General features: G+C 40.0%; 1 protein-coding gene across 1 annotated transcript in view; it reads right to left on the bottom strand.

Moving 5' to 3' along the window:
• HBP1 (HMG-box transcription factor 1) overlaps window positions 1-15817 on the bottom strand; it is a 57158-nt gene that overhangs the window by 23968 nt on the left and 17373 nt on the right. The window contains exons 5-9 of the mRNA XM_077472434.1: window positions 15356-15467; window positions 12828-12940; window positions 10038-10194; window positions 9528-9672; window positions 6035-6349 (exon numbers count right to left, since the gene is read on the bottom strand). Of these exons, the coding sequence (XP_077328560.1) occupies window positions 6035-6349; window positions 9528-9672; window positions 10038-10194; window positions 12828-12940; window positions 15356-15467 (842 nt within the window). The remainder of the gene's footprint in view (window positions 1-6034; window positions 6350-9527; window positions 9673-10037; window positions 10195-12827; window positions 12941-15355; window positions 15468-15817) is intronic.

Genomic DNA, 15817 nt, shown 5'->3' with positions numbered 1-15817 from the left:
GCCCCCTCTCCCAATGCAGACCTAGGACCTTCATGTTAGATAGCTCGATCCCCTGTTTCTTAAACTAATTTAAGAGCATGTATAACGGACTACACTGCATTTGAAATCTATTGGGTGGAGAGTTGCATACTTTACCTGGTTCACACTTTAGATCAGGGGTAGGCAACCTGGAGTCCACCCGCTGTTGCAGAACTACAAGTCCCATCATGCCTCTGGGAGTAAGTGTAACTGCCAGCCTTGCAATGTCTCACGGGAAATGTAGTTCCACAACAGCTGGGGGGGCTCCAGGTTGCCTACCCCTGCTTTAGACTCTGAGTAAGCAAATGTCAACATTTTTGTAGGAATCCTTAAGTGGCTAATGGAGTGTACTACCGGTTTAGTGTTAGTTAGCTCATTAGAATTGTTGTTGAATGTATGTTTTTTTTTGTGATGCATCTATACTGAGCCTGGGTATGCCCATTAGGCCCGGTTTTGTATCTACATGGAGCCTCCATGGATCGGACTTGTTTTTCCAGCATATCCCATATATGCTCAAATAGATATAAATCTGGAAAATTTGGAGGCAAAATCAATAACTCAAACTTGTTCCTCAAACCATTCCTGAACCATTTTTGCAGCGCAGTAAGGTGTATTATCCTGCTGAAAGAGGACACTGCCATCAGGCAATACAGTTTCCATGTAGAGGTGTACATGGTCAGCAACAATGTTTATGTAGGTGGTATATGTCAAGTACCATCCACCCAAGGTTTCCCAGCAGCACACTGCCTCCACCGGTTTGCATTCTTCCTATAGTGCACCCTGCCATTCACATGATAAAAGAAAACGTGATACATTAGACTGGACCATCTACTTCCATTGCTCTGTGGTCCAGTTCTGATACTCACATACCCACTGTAGGCTGTGGACATGGATCAGCATGGGCACACAACTCAATACACAACAAACTGCAATGCCCATTTTTTCGGCTTTAAACACATCAACTTCAGGAACAACATGTTTACTTTCTGCCTAATGGGAATAGATCCCACCCACTTTTGGAAACCATAGTAACACTTCATGTGTTATCTCTGCCAGAGTGATTAACCCCCCTAGTTTCCATACTAAATACAGAATCAGTGTCTGTGTTGTGGAGGATGGGGTGGGTTTGAGTTGGTTTAGAAAAAGACAACTTGACAGGGCTGACATCACTCAGTCCCTAAAAATGCAGCGTGTAGTCAGCCCATAACAGGACCTAGGAGTGGAGTGCATTTCTGGCAGAAAAACTTGATTTATGTCAAAGGAATCGGGCACGGTCTCCATCCCCAACCTTTCCCCCGGCCACTCATGTATGCAGAAAGTAGTGACGTGATTGTCAGACAAAGCAGATCCATCTTTTTATATGCAGGCTGTGACAAAGCCAGTTCTCCCCTTCTCTACTCTGATAGGCAAGATGGCAGCACCCAGGTCTCTGGGAACAGATTGCAGTACAGCTTTTGTTCTCTTATTATACAGATGCTAAAAAGTCAAGCAGTTCATATTTAGCAGCAATTTCTATAAATATTGGGAAAGGAAAGGGCTGCTTTAAAAACGGACCTGCGGCCTCTTCATAAATCGGACCCAATATTTATTATTAGAAAAGTACCTGTCTTTTCAACACTAATAAAACAAGTGGAATGCGACTTGGATAATACGATATGAGAGGGAACAGAAATGTCCAAGAAAAAGAACAACAGAACAGCATAACAAGTTAACATTACCAAGAGTAATTCATTCAGTAAAAAAAACCAAGTGTACGCAACAAAATATATGCTTTCCTCCATTTCCGGTATCATTTCATATCACAACCTGAGAAACAACTAAATATTTCATGCTTCCACATAGTGAGATCTACTGCATAGTTGGGCTTTTCTCCCATTCCTCTGCTGTATTTTGGGTGGTATAGCATTCTACAAACAAATTCCTCTGTTCACCATTCATGGTGCATGCCAATCTAAAACACAGATCTTCCTGGCGGATTTTATGGAATTTTGGCTGCAGGTGTCAGACTAACATGTAATTTACATTTATGGTATTAAAACGAGGGAAAAGTTCTGAATGGGGTTCTCAGATGGTTGGAACCTGTTGTATCCCTATGGGAGTTTATTTCCTCTCTTCTTTATAATTGCCACTGAAATTTTCACACAAACATTCTATCCTCAGTGCAGCCGAGCTCCCTCCCCGCCGCTGTGACTGTCAGACGGTGCAGCAACTGAGATTTATAGCTGGGTGGGTGGAGCCTGATGGGGATTCAGAAACAATAGTTCCCTATCAGGTCCACTCCCCTTGTGATTGACAGCAGTTGGTTACTATAGTCAATAGACAGCCTGCTATTGGCAACAGAATCCAACCACTGCTTGCTTTCAATCACAAGGAAAGGGCAGACCTGATGGGGAACCTCAACTTCCCCTCAGGCTCCGCCCACTGTCAGCAGTACTGCTTACTAGGATCCTGTTTGCTGTAAAGTTGACAGCATTCTTGATAACCAGAGACAGGAGGTGAGATTAGAGCCAGGTTCTAATTAATGGCACCAAATATTGAACATCTGATTTTAATTTAACGAAGTGGAGGTATGCGTGTGTGTGTGTGTGTGTGCGCGTGTATTCCATATGACAAATTTAGATCATAAAAAAAAAAAAAAAAAATGAATAGACCATGCCAATGGTTCATGTACTGTATTTTAACTTTATCTGTAGGTACGATTTGAATCAAGATCCAATTTTTGCATGATAAAATAGGTAAAAAAAAGTCAACCATTGTCCATGCGGTGTACTTCCTTTTTTTGGAGATTTGCATTAATGACCTTCTAAAAATGCCAGTTACCCTGTTGTCATAACAGGTCTGTGGCTTCAGTCTTTTAAAGTGTTTGTATACCCAATGAAGGCACCATCCTCAGGTGATACACAGATGAATAATCCTCCTACATAAGTTGTATTTGTTTATCTGCTTTGTTCATATTTCATGTCTTGAGATTATATAGTTACATAGTAGGTGAGGTTGAAAAAAAAGACACAAGTCTATCAAGTCCAACCTATGTGTGTGATTATATGTCAGTATTACATTGTATATCCCTGTATGTTGCGGCCGTTCAGGTGCTTATCTTATAGTTTCTTTAAGTCCCTGGCTCGCACAAGTGTACAAGGTGATGTCAGAATTCCGAATCTGCCTGCTTGTTACAATTAGTGACTCAAAGTACTGGAAGCCAGAGGACCAGCATGACAACTTACATTATTTACAGGAGATTAGAAGATAGCCTACTTATCTGAACTGCTTCTTCTGATGCCTACGTCACAGGAGATTGCATATCATCAACAAGGATATCCATAAAGAAGCAGAGATGGAGATCTTTGTCATTCTTCTCATACATCCTAGTACTATTACACAAAGCCTTTCAACTTTCACTTTTGATATCAAAGAAACTCTTTGTGGTGCTTGTATGTTTAACCACTTAAAGACCGCCCCATAGCAGTTTTACTGCTACGGGGCGGCTGTCCTGTGCAGAAGCACACACACATATATATATATATATATATATATACACACACACACACACACACACACACACACACACACACACGTGGTTCTGCACTTCCGCCTGCAGGGGGAAGCCACGTGTGCCGCCAGCGGGCCATTTCTGCTGTGATTATTCACAGCAGAAGCCAATCTGCACATACCAGGCACTGGATCCCGCTGATGTTCGGTAAAATACAAAGAATATTAATCTGCCTATGTAAACAGGGCTGATCTCCATTCTGACATGGGGAAGGGATGAATTTTGTGTTCCTGCAAAGCAGTGAAAAAATTTCTCTCTACCCTTAAAGCACCTAACACAGTAAACAAAAACACTGGTTTGGCACACGGTTAACCCTTTGATCGCCCTAGATGTTTAACCCCTTCCCTGCCAGTGTCATTAGTACAGTGACAGTGCAATTTTTGAGCACCGATTACTGTATGAGTGTTATTGGTTCCCGCAAAGTGTGAAGTGTCAGCTAGTGTCTAATTGTCTGCTTCAATACCACAGTCCTGCAATAAGTCGCTGATCGCTGCTATTACTGATATAAAAATAAATAAAAATTCCATAAATATATACCATAGTTCGTAGACGCTATAACATTCATGTAAACCAATTAATATACACTTATTGGGATTTTTTTTAAATCAAAAGATTGTAGCACAATGCATATTGGCTTAAATTTATGAAAAAAATTAGATTTTTTTTTTAAAACTAAATTAAGATGCATTTCATTGCAGAAAGTAAAATAAAATAAAAAAGTCGGTCTTTTTTGTTTATAGCACAAAAAATAAAAAATGCAGTGATCAAATGCCACCAAAAGAAAGCTTGATTTGTGGGAAAATAGTGACAAATTTTATTTCGGTACAGTGTCGCACGACCGCACAATTGTCAGTTAAAAAGTAATGCAGTGCCATATCGCAAAAGCTGAACTTCAGTTTCTCTTAAAGGTTCAGTCACACTTGTAACCACAATGCATGTGAAAATAGAACTCCAGCCAAATATAACAAGATAAAAATTAAGAGCCTTCAAATTATAAATACCAAAACCGTGCTACAATATTCAACTTCAATCCAGAGATTTACCATGCAATAATTTTTTTTTCTTCTGCTAAAGGTTAAAGATTTAGGCCCTGTTCACACCTATGTGAATTAGATGCCGGTTTCCCTGCATCCAATTCACATAGCAGGAGAATGTGACTGGCTCCCTATGGTGCCGGTTCACATATCTCCATTGCGGCTGCGGAGCGCACTGCACAAAAACACTGTGCGTCTTTGTCTCTGTTTCAGGGCCGAATTCAGGCATAGAATCGGCCCCGATTCGTCCCTGAAATGGGGAACAGGAACGCACAGCACTCCTGTGCGATCCGCAGCGGGTTATAGTGTGAACCCGGCCTTAATAATATAATGAGGCTTACAGAGCTGCATTAATTTGTCTTTTATATCTGTCTAGAGTTTAGCTTAAACAAATGATACATGTATCAGCATGATGCTCTACCATTAATGGCACCGCAACACACTAAGGGAACGCACATGTGTTGTAGCCCATCATAACATTACTGAGCATGTCTAATCTTTCTGACATGTTGGTGCGCTGGCAGCTCATTTATCTGAATATGCGCCGGCAACACAGCGAACATTCTGCCTCCTCCATTTACAGATCACTTTTCTTTCACAGACGCTATAGCGTTGCTTCTATGAATAGAGGAGGAAAGATGGAGGATAAACACAAGATACATCACACTGATAGCAAGTAGTGTCCCTCGTACTGATTTTTTTTTTTTTTTTTTTTTTTTTAGAACTACATTTTAGGCTTTCAAGCGTAACTAAAGGCAAAACTTTATTTTTCTTTTTTTTGTTTCACAAAATGTTTAAAACTTTTTTCATTTTGGATAAAGGGAGGGTTATAACCTCTGACAGTTTTTTTGCCGTCTGTGTCCCATACAGGGGATTTATCTTCACTTCCTTTTCCTCAGGCAAAACAGGATGTGAAAATAAATCCTTTCGAAGTGAGGGAACCCCAGAGTGTCACCAGAACTAGTGTCCCCTTTGGAAGATTTCCCCTCTATGACTGTTCTGGTGTCAACACAAAATTTGGCACTTTTACTTTCTCTTTTAATGATAAGAGTAAACATGACAAATAGAAAGGATGAATCTCTGTAATGGAGACACAGACAGCAATAAAAACTGACAGGTGTTCTAATCCCTGTCCACTCTATCCATAAAAAAAAAGGCTTTAGGCATTGCCTTTATTTCTACGTTAAGAATGGAAAATCTACACACAGTACATTAAGACTATTTCTTAAAGCAGACAGTACTTTTTTTGCGTATTGCACATTTACCTTAATTAGTCCCAGCTCTACACTGATTTGTTAGTAGCCCTACCAAGGTAAACCTTATAATGTGTAGAAGACGGAACAAATATTTTTAAAGCGAAAGAGCGTGTGCAGCCATTCATTTTTTCACACTTAATGAGCATTTATAAGGATGATAAAACTCTATTCATTACCGGTTATCTTTTCCTGGGTACATCTGTGTGTATTCAACTCTATACTTTTTGGCAAAAAGCATGAAGGCATTCATTGGTCTTTTGCACTTGTTGGGAGATGTGGCCATCACAGAATTTGATGTCCCTGAGTTGTGACTCCTGCTATTTTTATTATACAATGAAGAGTAGGAAGTTTGTGGAGATGCACAGTCTTTGCCATTAGAGCTTTCAGGATCTGGACTGCTAGTGCCACCATTGGATAAGGATGCCCGGCGCTGACGTGCCATACTGCTCAAAACATACACAGCAGAAGAGTCCAAGGGGGTGAAATCATAGCTGAATAGAAAAGAAAAAACAAGAGATTGGATTATTTGTTCTAGATTTACTATAAAATAGATAGCATTGTTCTATATATGTAGGTAAACTGTTAAGATTCTGTAATAGAGAGTATTTGGTTAGCTGACGGCATGTTTTTTGCTTTAAATCAAATAGACTCAAGCTTTTTTTTCTGTATTGCCATTTATACTTGCTGTGATGCATCTCATAGCCCTTGTACACACAGTCGGACATTCCGACAACCAAATCCGTCGGATTTTGTCTGAAACTGGTGTTGCATACACACAGTCGGACAAAGTTGTCAGAAAATCCGATCGTTTAGAACGTGATGACGTTATTTCGTTAGGACGGGACTACATTCAGGCTAGTAGCCAATAGCTTTGGTCTAGGAATTTTATCTGAGCATGCGTGGCACTTTGTCCGATCGGAATTCTCTACAAACAATTGTACAAAGTCCGATTGGATCATGTTGTCGAAAAATTTGATAGCCCAGCTCTAAAACTTTGTCGGTCGGATATTCTGATGGAAACAGTCCAATGGAGCCCACACACTGTCGGATTATCGGACAACACGGTGCGATCGGACATTTTCTATCGGAGCGTCCGACCATGTGTACAAGGGCTTACAGTTTTTTTTATAACTCCAAATTGGCAAAATTCAAAATGTTCAACCTCTTCTCTTTCTGTTCTGAGACCTGAACTGGGATCCCTATGGTCCTGGTGCCTCACTCTTGCAAATTCTACATACATATAGAATTAGTTAGAAGGCATCCTTGGTAACCCTTTACATACATACACTCTTCATTAGCTCATGACAAGCTAGTAGACAGACATCACATCAGCAAAAAACACAGCCATGCTGGAGACTTTCATATAAAATTTGAAGACATGGCCGTCTCCATTCAAGCTTCCTCCCAGTTTGGCTACTATACAAGCACAACCTTACATCCTAACTGGGTGATTAGCTCTGTATACAACACATTCTCAAACAGATTTGGCACCAAGCAGACAACTTACTGTAACCAGCATAGTGCCAAAACCCAGATTGTCTCCGACAATCTGCTCTAACATAATTTGTGCACACAGTGCCTTGAAAAAGTATTCATACCCCCTTGAAATTTTCCACATTTTTTCATGTTACAACCAAAAACGTAAATGTATTTTATTGGGATTTTATGTGATAGACCAACACAAAGTGGCACATAATTGTGAAGTGGAAGGAAAATTATTATTTACAAATAGATATCTGAAAAGTGTGGCGTGCATTTGTGTTCAGCCCCCTTTACTCTGATACCCCTAACTAAAGTGGAACCAATTTCCTTAAGAAGTCCTCTAATTAGTCCACCTGTGTGTATTTTAATCTCAGTATAAATACAACTGTTCTGTGGAGGTTTTTTTTTAGTGAACCTTGGTGAGCAAACAGAATCATGAAAGCCAAGGAACACACCAGACAGGTGAGGTATAAAGTTGTGGAGAGGTTTAAAGCAGGGTTAGGTTATAAAAGAGATATCCCAAGCTTTGAACATCACACTGTTCAATCCATCATCCGAAAATGGAAAGAGTATGTCACAACTGCAAACCTACCAAGACATGGACGTCCACCTAAACTGACAGGCCGGGCAAGGAGAGAATTTATCAGAGAAGCAGCCAAGAGGCCCATGGTATGTCTGAAGAAGCTGCAGAGATCCACAGCTCAGGTGGGAGAATCTGTCCACAGGACAACTATTAGTTGTGCACTCCACAAATCTGTCCTTTATGGAAGAGTGGAAAGAAGAAAGTCATTGTTGAAAGAAAGCCATAAGAAGTCCCGTTTACAGTTTGCGAGAAGCCATGTGGGGGACACAGCAAACAAGTTTTTGGTAGATCATAAACTCAATAATAGAATGCAATGCCAAGCTGCGGTTTTCAAAGCGAGCAAAGTCCTTTCTTGTATTAAGAGAGGTATGGACTCCAGAGAGAGAGATATCATTTTGCCCCTGTTCAAATCATTAGTAAGACCTCATCTGGAATATGCAGTTCAGTTTTGGGCACCAGTTCTTAAAAAGGATATTGGGGAACTGGAGAAAGTGCAGAGAAGGGCAACCAAACTGATAAGAGGCATGGAGGAGCTCGGCTATGAAAAAAAGATTAGAAGAACTGAATGTATTCACTCTTGATAAGAGGAGATTAAGGAGGGATATGATCAACATGTACAAATATATAAGGGGTCCATATAGTGATTGCCTCTCGGGGGATCAGGAAGAAATTTTTTCACCTGCTTTAGTAAATTGGATCATGCTCTGCTGGGTTTTTTTGCATTTTTTTTGCGGTTGAACTTGATGAACTTGTGTCTTTTTTCAACCTGACTAACTATGTAAAAGAAGGTGCTCTGTTCAGATGAGACCAAAATGTAACTTTTTGGCCTAAAAGCAAAACACTATGTATGGCAGAAAACTAAAATTGCACATCACCATGAACACACCATCCCCACCGTGAAACTGGTGGCGGCAGCTTCATGTTGTGGGGATGCTTTTGTTCAGCAGGGAAAGGGAAGCTGGTCAGGGTTTGTGGGAAAGATGGATGGAGCAAAATTCAGGGCCGTCTTAGAAGAAAACCTGTTCGAATCTGCAAAAGACTTGAGACTGGGGGAGAGGTTCACTTTCCAGCAGGACAACGATCCTAAATATACAGCCAGACCTACAATGGAATGGTTTAGATCAAAGCATATTCATGTGTTAGAATGGCTAAGTCAAAGTCCAAACCTAAATCCAATTGAGAATCTATGGCAAGACTTGAAAATTGCTGTTCACAGATGCTCTCCATTCAATCTGACAGAGCTTGAGCTATTTTGCAAAAAGAAATGGGCAAAAATGTCACGCTCTAAATGTGCAAAGCTGGATTTTGAAAAAAATGTATTATTTTCCTTCCACTTCACAATTATGTGCCACTTTGTGTTGGTCTATCCCATAAAATCCCAATAAAATACATTTACGTTTTTGGTTGTAACATGACAAAATGTGGAAATTTTAAAGGTTACGATTACTTTTTCAAGGCATTGTACGTTAGATGGACTTTCCAAAAATCAGTTTTGTCATCTATGTACTGTACATTCCATAGAATATACAGTAAGTCAATGAAGAGAATGCACTTTGACAATACTGTACAGAAATTAGGTGAAGACATTATTAAAACTAAATTACCTTTTAAATGTATCAAAAACACCAGAATCATCAAAATTTATGGCATCCGGATGACCAGGAGGTAGACAAATATCACCAATATGAATTTCATAGCAGGGAATGCCATGCTGAACCACAGTTAGACTTGGGTAAAATGATGACCAACCTAGGGACAAGAACATGAAATACACCTGGTAAATGTGTACACAAGGCCCTTTTGAGCAGCTATTTAGCTTGTGCCAACTTCTAAAAGAAAAATGATTTATCTCAAGGTCTAATAAACTTGAATAAAGCAGCATCACAAGATATATATATAGATACAGTAGTATAACAACCACATTTATATGAGCAGTATATAAAGGTGTATGTAACACAGATGGAGGGTATAGCTGGGTTTGAAAATTTGGAATAGTTGACCTATTAAGGATAAATCCAACTTTCTTCTAGAGAAGCCAGCAGTGGTAGATCGGAGGATAACAGGATTACAAAAGAAAAAAAATGCAATGCGACTTTAAAAATGATGAAATGTACCTTTATTTTTTACATAGAAGGGGTGATCCAATCTGCACGCTACTGTAAGCAGGCCATCTTCTGCTGTACCTGGATCAAAAGTAAGCTGAAGAACAGATTCTCCATAAGACACGCTCTCTTCATGTGAAATCAGCTTCAGACCTTCTGAGGCATAGCCCTACAATGGAATGGTGGACAAAAGTGTGTACAATTAGGAAAAACGTCAAGACTTACAAACAACATGGATTCAAATCTGACACTAAAACATTTCCCTTATGTGGCCTCTCTGCTACCAAAACAGCAAAAATTCACTGGGCTTAAAGAACTCATGAAAGGACAGGCAGTCAAATCTGACGTACCTGCAGACCCCACACAAGAAAATCTGGTCTAGTTGCAGGGGGATGTCTGCATAATGCCCCCCACCCTTTTGCATAGGCCAACTGAAAGTGGTCAGCTACATGCAGACTTAAGCTGGCCATAGACGAGTTGTAAAATGAACAAAATTTGTGTGGATTGTCAAATCGTTCGTTTTTCACATCATTACTGTGCTAGCTACGCCACACGATTTTCACGGCACAAGTACCTGATCCAACATGCTAGATTTAAAAAAAATAAAATAAAAAATAACAATTGATGGCTGTGTCATACGAGTTATTTTCGTTTTTTGAGCGACAGAACTTTCATTTTTGCAACTTGTCTATGGTCCGCTTTAGACACCAGATGTAGGTTGGACCATGCCTGCACATTTTATCTGTTGGTACTTTTAAACAAAATATTCCAGCAGAGACATTACACTTGAGAAACACAAGTTCTCATACCACAGAAAAAAGTGGACAAGATCATGTCTTAGGCCTGTTTAGGCCTGAGTAGTGTGAACAGCAACCTTTGACATATCATTTACAGAGCTTCCAGCAAGCTTTATTGAAGCTTTTAAAGTACCATTCAACTCCAGTTTGTAAATGTTGAACATGGATCCTAATAGGAGTGCTGATTGCCACTCCAAAGACATGCAGGTAGGTTAATTGGCTTCTGTCAAAAAAATTGGCCATAGTATATGAATGGGGACCTTGGATTGTGGGCTCCTTAAGGGCATGGACCGATGTGAGCGTGCGATGTACAGGGATAGGGACAATTGTAGACACTCAGGTTGAACTTGATGGACTGGTGTCTTTATTCAACCTTACTAACTATGAAACTATGAAACTTTAAGCAAGCTGCTAGCAGTCTTCAGCGGGCTTTCTACAAGCTTCAATAAGTACTGAAGCCTGCTACCAGCTTGCTTAAAGTGGCAATCAGCACTCCCATTAGGATCCATGTTCAACATTTACAAACTGGAGTTAAATGGTACTTTAAAAGCATCAACAAAGCTTTCTGGAAGCTCTGGAAATGATTTGTCAAAAGCTTGCTGTTCACATTGCTCCTATACAAAATGAAGCCGTGTGAAACAGACCTAATTATGAATTTTAAATCTAGCACATTACTTGCACTCATCAAAACTCACTATTAACTACATATAATAGGGAACTGTAGAACGCTAGGCTGCAGGAGTTTCTAATAGGATAGGAGAACACAAATTCTCTGCACCACAACACAATCTTACATACTAATGTGTGGCCAGTGAGACAATAGTAAATAAGGTGTACTACTCATAAAAATGGTGTTATGCTGAAGAAATTATTTCTTTTAGCATTAAAGTATCACATTCCGCAATGCTGCACACACAGCTCTGTGTATATGTACTGTGCAAACATTTGAGTAATAAAACTGTAAAAGCCTACAAAGTAACACATATAAAACTAAAATGGCCAGTGTTAATCCCTTATAAAAAAAATCTTACCGACTCCTGACTCCATGAACTAGACAGAAGTTTGTGGTTTATACTATACTATATATTGAATTAAAATTCACGGAGGTCCGGTCTGTAAAATTCTCTTCCAGTAGAGGTCTGAATAACAGGTTTTGCCATTATTCTGCTCCCCCACTTCGCATCACAGTTCCCTTTTTTTACATCAGAGTGCACTCTTTTCAACACAGTCAGCCCCCCACATTTACATCACACTGCCCCCGTTTGCATCATAGTCCCCCTCTTTACATTGCAGTCCCCAATCTTTACATCTCAAAGTCTCCTTCACATATAAGTCCCCCCCCTTTACAATGCAGGCCGTCTTTTTAATTATAGAACCCTCTTCACATCACAGCCCCCCCTTTACATAGCAGCTCCCGCTTTACATCATGTGCCCCCCCTTACATGACAGCTCTCTTCACATCAAAGTCCCCCCTTTACAGAATAGCCCCCCCCTTTTACATTAACACCCCACATAACATTACGGCACCCCGTTACATCTTAGTGCCCCCCTTTACATAGCAGTCCACCTTAACAGCACAGCCCTGCCTCTTCCTTTAGACCAGTATGCTCATCTCCCCCTCCAGTCCTACCTTTCATAGCAGAACATGGGAGGTGCGATAGGTCTGGATGGGGGCGGGAGCTTCCCAGTTTCGCCTATTAACCAGTGGGTAATTGGTTGCTATGAGTGCCCCATGTCGTAGCAACAAATGGGCCACTTAACTTGAAAAGTGGGACAGCTTCCATCCGCCATCCAGACCGATCGCACCTCCCGCTCTCTACCCCACTGTGAAGATGACGATTGCTTTAGAAGGAAAACACGACACAAAAGCAGCTTAATGGTGCAACTGTGGTGGTCTGCACAGGACTGTCACTCCGTCATTTAATGATGCCTGCGTTATAGTATATTAAACTTTCTGCCATGTTTTTGTGAGGCCTGCAGGTAAGAAGTTAAAAAAATAAACTACCTTCTGAGAGCCAATCATTGTCCCACGTTCGTTTCTACAATGTACATTTTTGGCAAAATCTTCCACATCCTGCCACACTTTCTTGCGTCCCTTATGAAAGCATAGACGTGTGCCTGAAGAAGATTAAAGATGAGTAGAAAAATTAAAAGTGAGCGCAGCAGAATGAAATAAAAATCTAAATATAGATGGTGAGGCACATGGAGATATTCTGGCAATGCTTTGTCTCATTCAGTACGACCCCATGCTGGTAATTGCACTAAGTACAGTACAATGGAACAGGGAAGGTTCAATCAAGTAATAGTTCGGCTTGATAACGATTACTTGATTGTCTGGTGAAAACTCTCCAAATAATTACGCTTGGCAAATGAACGCAAAATGGCTTGATTATTTTAATTGACTGCTAAGGGCTGCAGTGTGATTTCTTAGTATAATGTAGCATGAGTTCTATGGACTATTATTGACAAATCACCTGAGAAAAATCAAAAGCGACTACAATGGACACACAGAATAAACACTATGGTTCATTCCGATTCCATAACTTGATGAACTACTTGCCTACCAGGCCAATTCTGACACTTCTCTCCTACATAAAGAAAATTACTCAGAACCCCCAAACATTATATATGTTTTAGCAGAGACCCTAGAGACTAAAATGGTGGTCAAGCACAGCATTTGCGCAGCAATTTTTCAAACGTGTTTTAATTTTGGTAAAAAAAAATTGTTTCATGCATTAAAAAAATAAAACACAAAAAAACTGTAAAGTTAGCCGATTTTTTTTTACATAATGTGAAAGATGATGTTACACTGAGTAAATAGATACCTAACATGTCACGCTTCAAAATTCCGCACACTAATGCCACATACACACGATCGGAATTCTTGTCGGAAAAAGCTCTGATGGTTTTGACGACGGAATTCGGCTCAAGCTGTCTTGCCTACACACAGTCACATCAAATTCCGATAGTTTATAATGCGGTGACGTACGACGGGACTAGAAAAAGGAAGTTTAATAGCCAGTAGCCAATAGCTTCTGTCTCGTAGTTGAATCTGAGCATGCGTGATTTTTGGCGTGTCGGAATTGCATACACACGGAATTACCGATAGCATGTTCTCAATTTTCCAGATGGAAAAACATTCTATCAATTTCTGGCTGGCAGAAATTCGGACAGCTACATTCCGATGGAGCATACACACGGTCGTATTTTTTGATGAAAAGCTCTCATCTGTCTTTTTCTGGCCAGAATTCCGATCGTGTGTATGCGGCATTAGGGAATGGCGCCAAACTTCGGTACTTTAAAATCCCCATAGACGTGCTTTAGGATTTTACACAGGAGGTCTTGCGCTAGAATTACTCCTCTCACTCTAACGTTCGGGGAGATACGTCACATGTGTGATTTGAACGCCGTTTACATATGCGGGCATAACCTATGTATGCATTTGCTTCTGCAAGCGAGCATGTAGGGGCCCTTTAAATCTTTAATTTTTTTTTTCTTTTAGTTAATTTTACTTTTATTTTTCTATTTTGATGCTTTCATTTTACTTTTTTTTCCCCACTTTTATTCCTATTACAAGGAATGTAAACATTCCTTATAATAGGAATACAGCATGACAGGTCCTCTTTACAGTGAGATCTGGGGTCTACAAGTCCCCAGATCTCACCTCTAGGCTGGGAAGGGCAGTGTAGCGTGGTTACAACACTTTCATACATGAGGGCCAGAAATTACTCATGCACAAGCAACAATGCTTATCCGTGATATCACATTCCATAAGTATCTCACAGGTTTTAAAGTTTTTATAAATCCTGGAGCGCCATCTAGTGTTTAGAGGAAGCTTTCCATTTCAAATGTAACGTTTACATATAAAAAACTAAGTTATAAAATGTTCCTCAATGGAATCAAACATACGTCATACATTGACGTATGAGGTATTGAGAAATACCAGTAACTACTTTGCCCATTGCATCTCATGCTGTTACCAGTTTCTGTCCCATAATAAAGAATATTAAAAAAGGTCTGGATTCTTTCATAAATGTACATGAGTATAAGGGTATTAACATTTATAGGTAAAGTTGATCCAGGGAAAATCTGATTGCCTTTCAGGGGATCAGGAAAGAATTCCCCCCCCTGCTGTAGCAAATTGGAGCATGTTTTTTTTTTTGCCTTCCTCTGGATCAACTGTAGGTATAGGATTGTGTATATGGGATTGTATAATTTTTTTTATTTTTATTTTGGTTGAACTGGATGGACTTGTGTCTTTTTTCAACCTGACTATGTAACTATATGCGTCACTGTGCCTGCGTGGGTTTCCTACAGGTACTCTGCTCTCCTCCCACACTTCTGGTAGGTTAATTGGCTTCTGTCTCAATTGGCCCTAGTGTTGTGTATGTATGAAAGTGAGTTAGGGACTTTAGATTGTAAGCTCCTTGAGGGCAGGGACTTATGTGACTGTACAATATATATGTAAAGTAAATTGACAGCGCTATAAAAGTACCTGTAATAAATAGAATAAATAAATGGCATGTTGATTACCTTTCAAAAAACAGTGCCAAACGGTATGTGGCCAAGAATGGCACCATCCTAAATCATCATCATCGGAAAATGACGACATGCAGAAAATGCCAGACTCCGATTCACTGTTTGCCTGGAATGAACACAACACAAAAACAAAAACATAATATAAACAAAATTTGAGTAAAGTGCTGATTCTTCACAATAAGTCTGGGTTACTAGCAATTGTGTAACAACTGAATCGTATGAATCAGGCTTGTTGCACACCAGCTTCAGCTTGTATAAGAGCAGTGTGAACAGCAAACTTTAACAAAGCATTTCCAGAGCTTCTAGCAAGCTTTGTTGAAGCTGTTAAAGTACCACTGAGCTCCAGTTTGTAAATTTTGAACATAGATTGTAATGGGAGTGTGGACTGCCACTTTAAACAAGTTGCTAGCAGGCTTCAGCACTTCTTGAAGCTTGCAGGAAGCCTGCTAGCAGCTT

This window comes from Lithobates pipiens, unplaced genomic scaffold, assembly GCF_037356315.1.
Source record: "Lithobates pipiens isolate NorthernLeopardFrog02 unplaced genomic scaffold, aLitPip1_a1.2 Scaffold_8, whole genome shotgun sequence".
NCBI classification, from domain to species: Eukaryota; Metazoa; Chordata; class Amphibia; order Anura; family Ranidae; genus Lithobates; species Lithobates pipiens.
The sequence above is the reverse complement of the archived record's forward strand: the minus strand, read 5'-3'. Positions and strand labels throughout refer to the sequence as shown.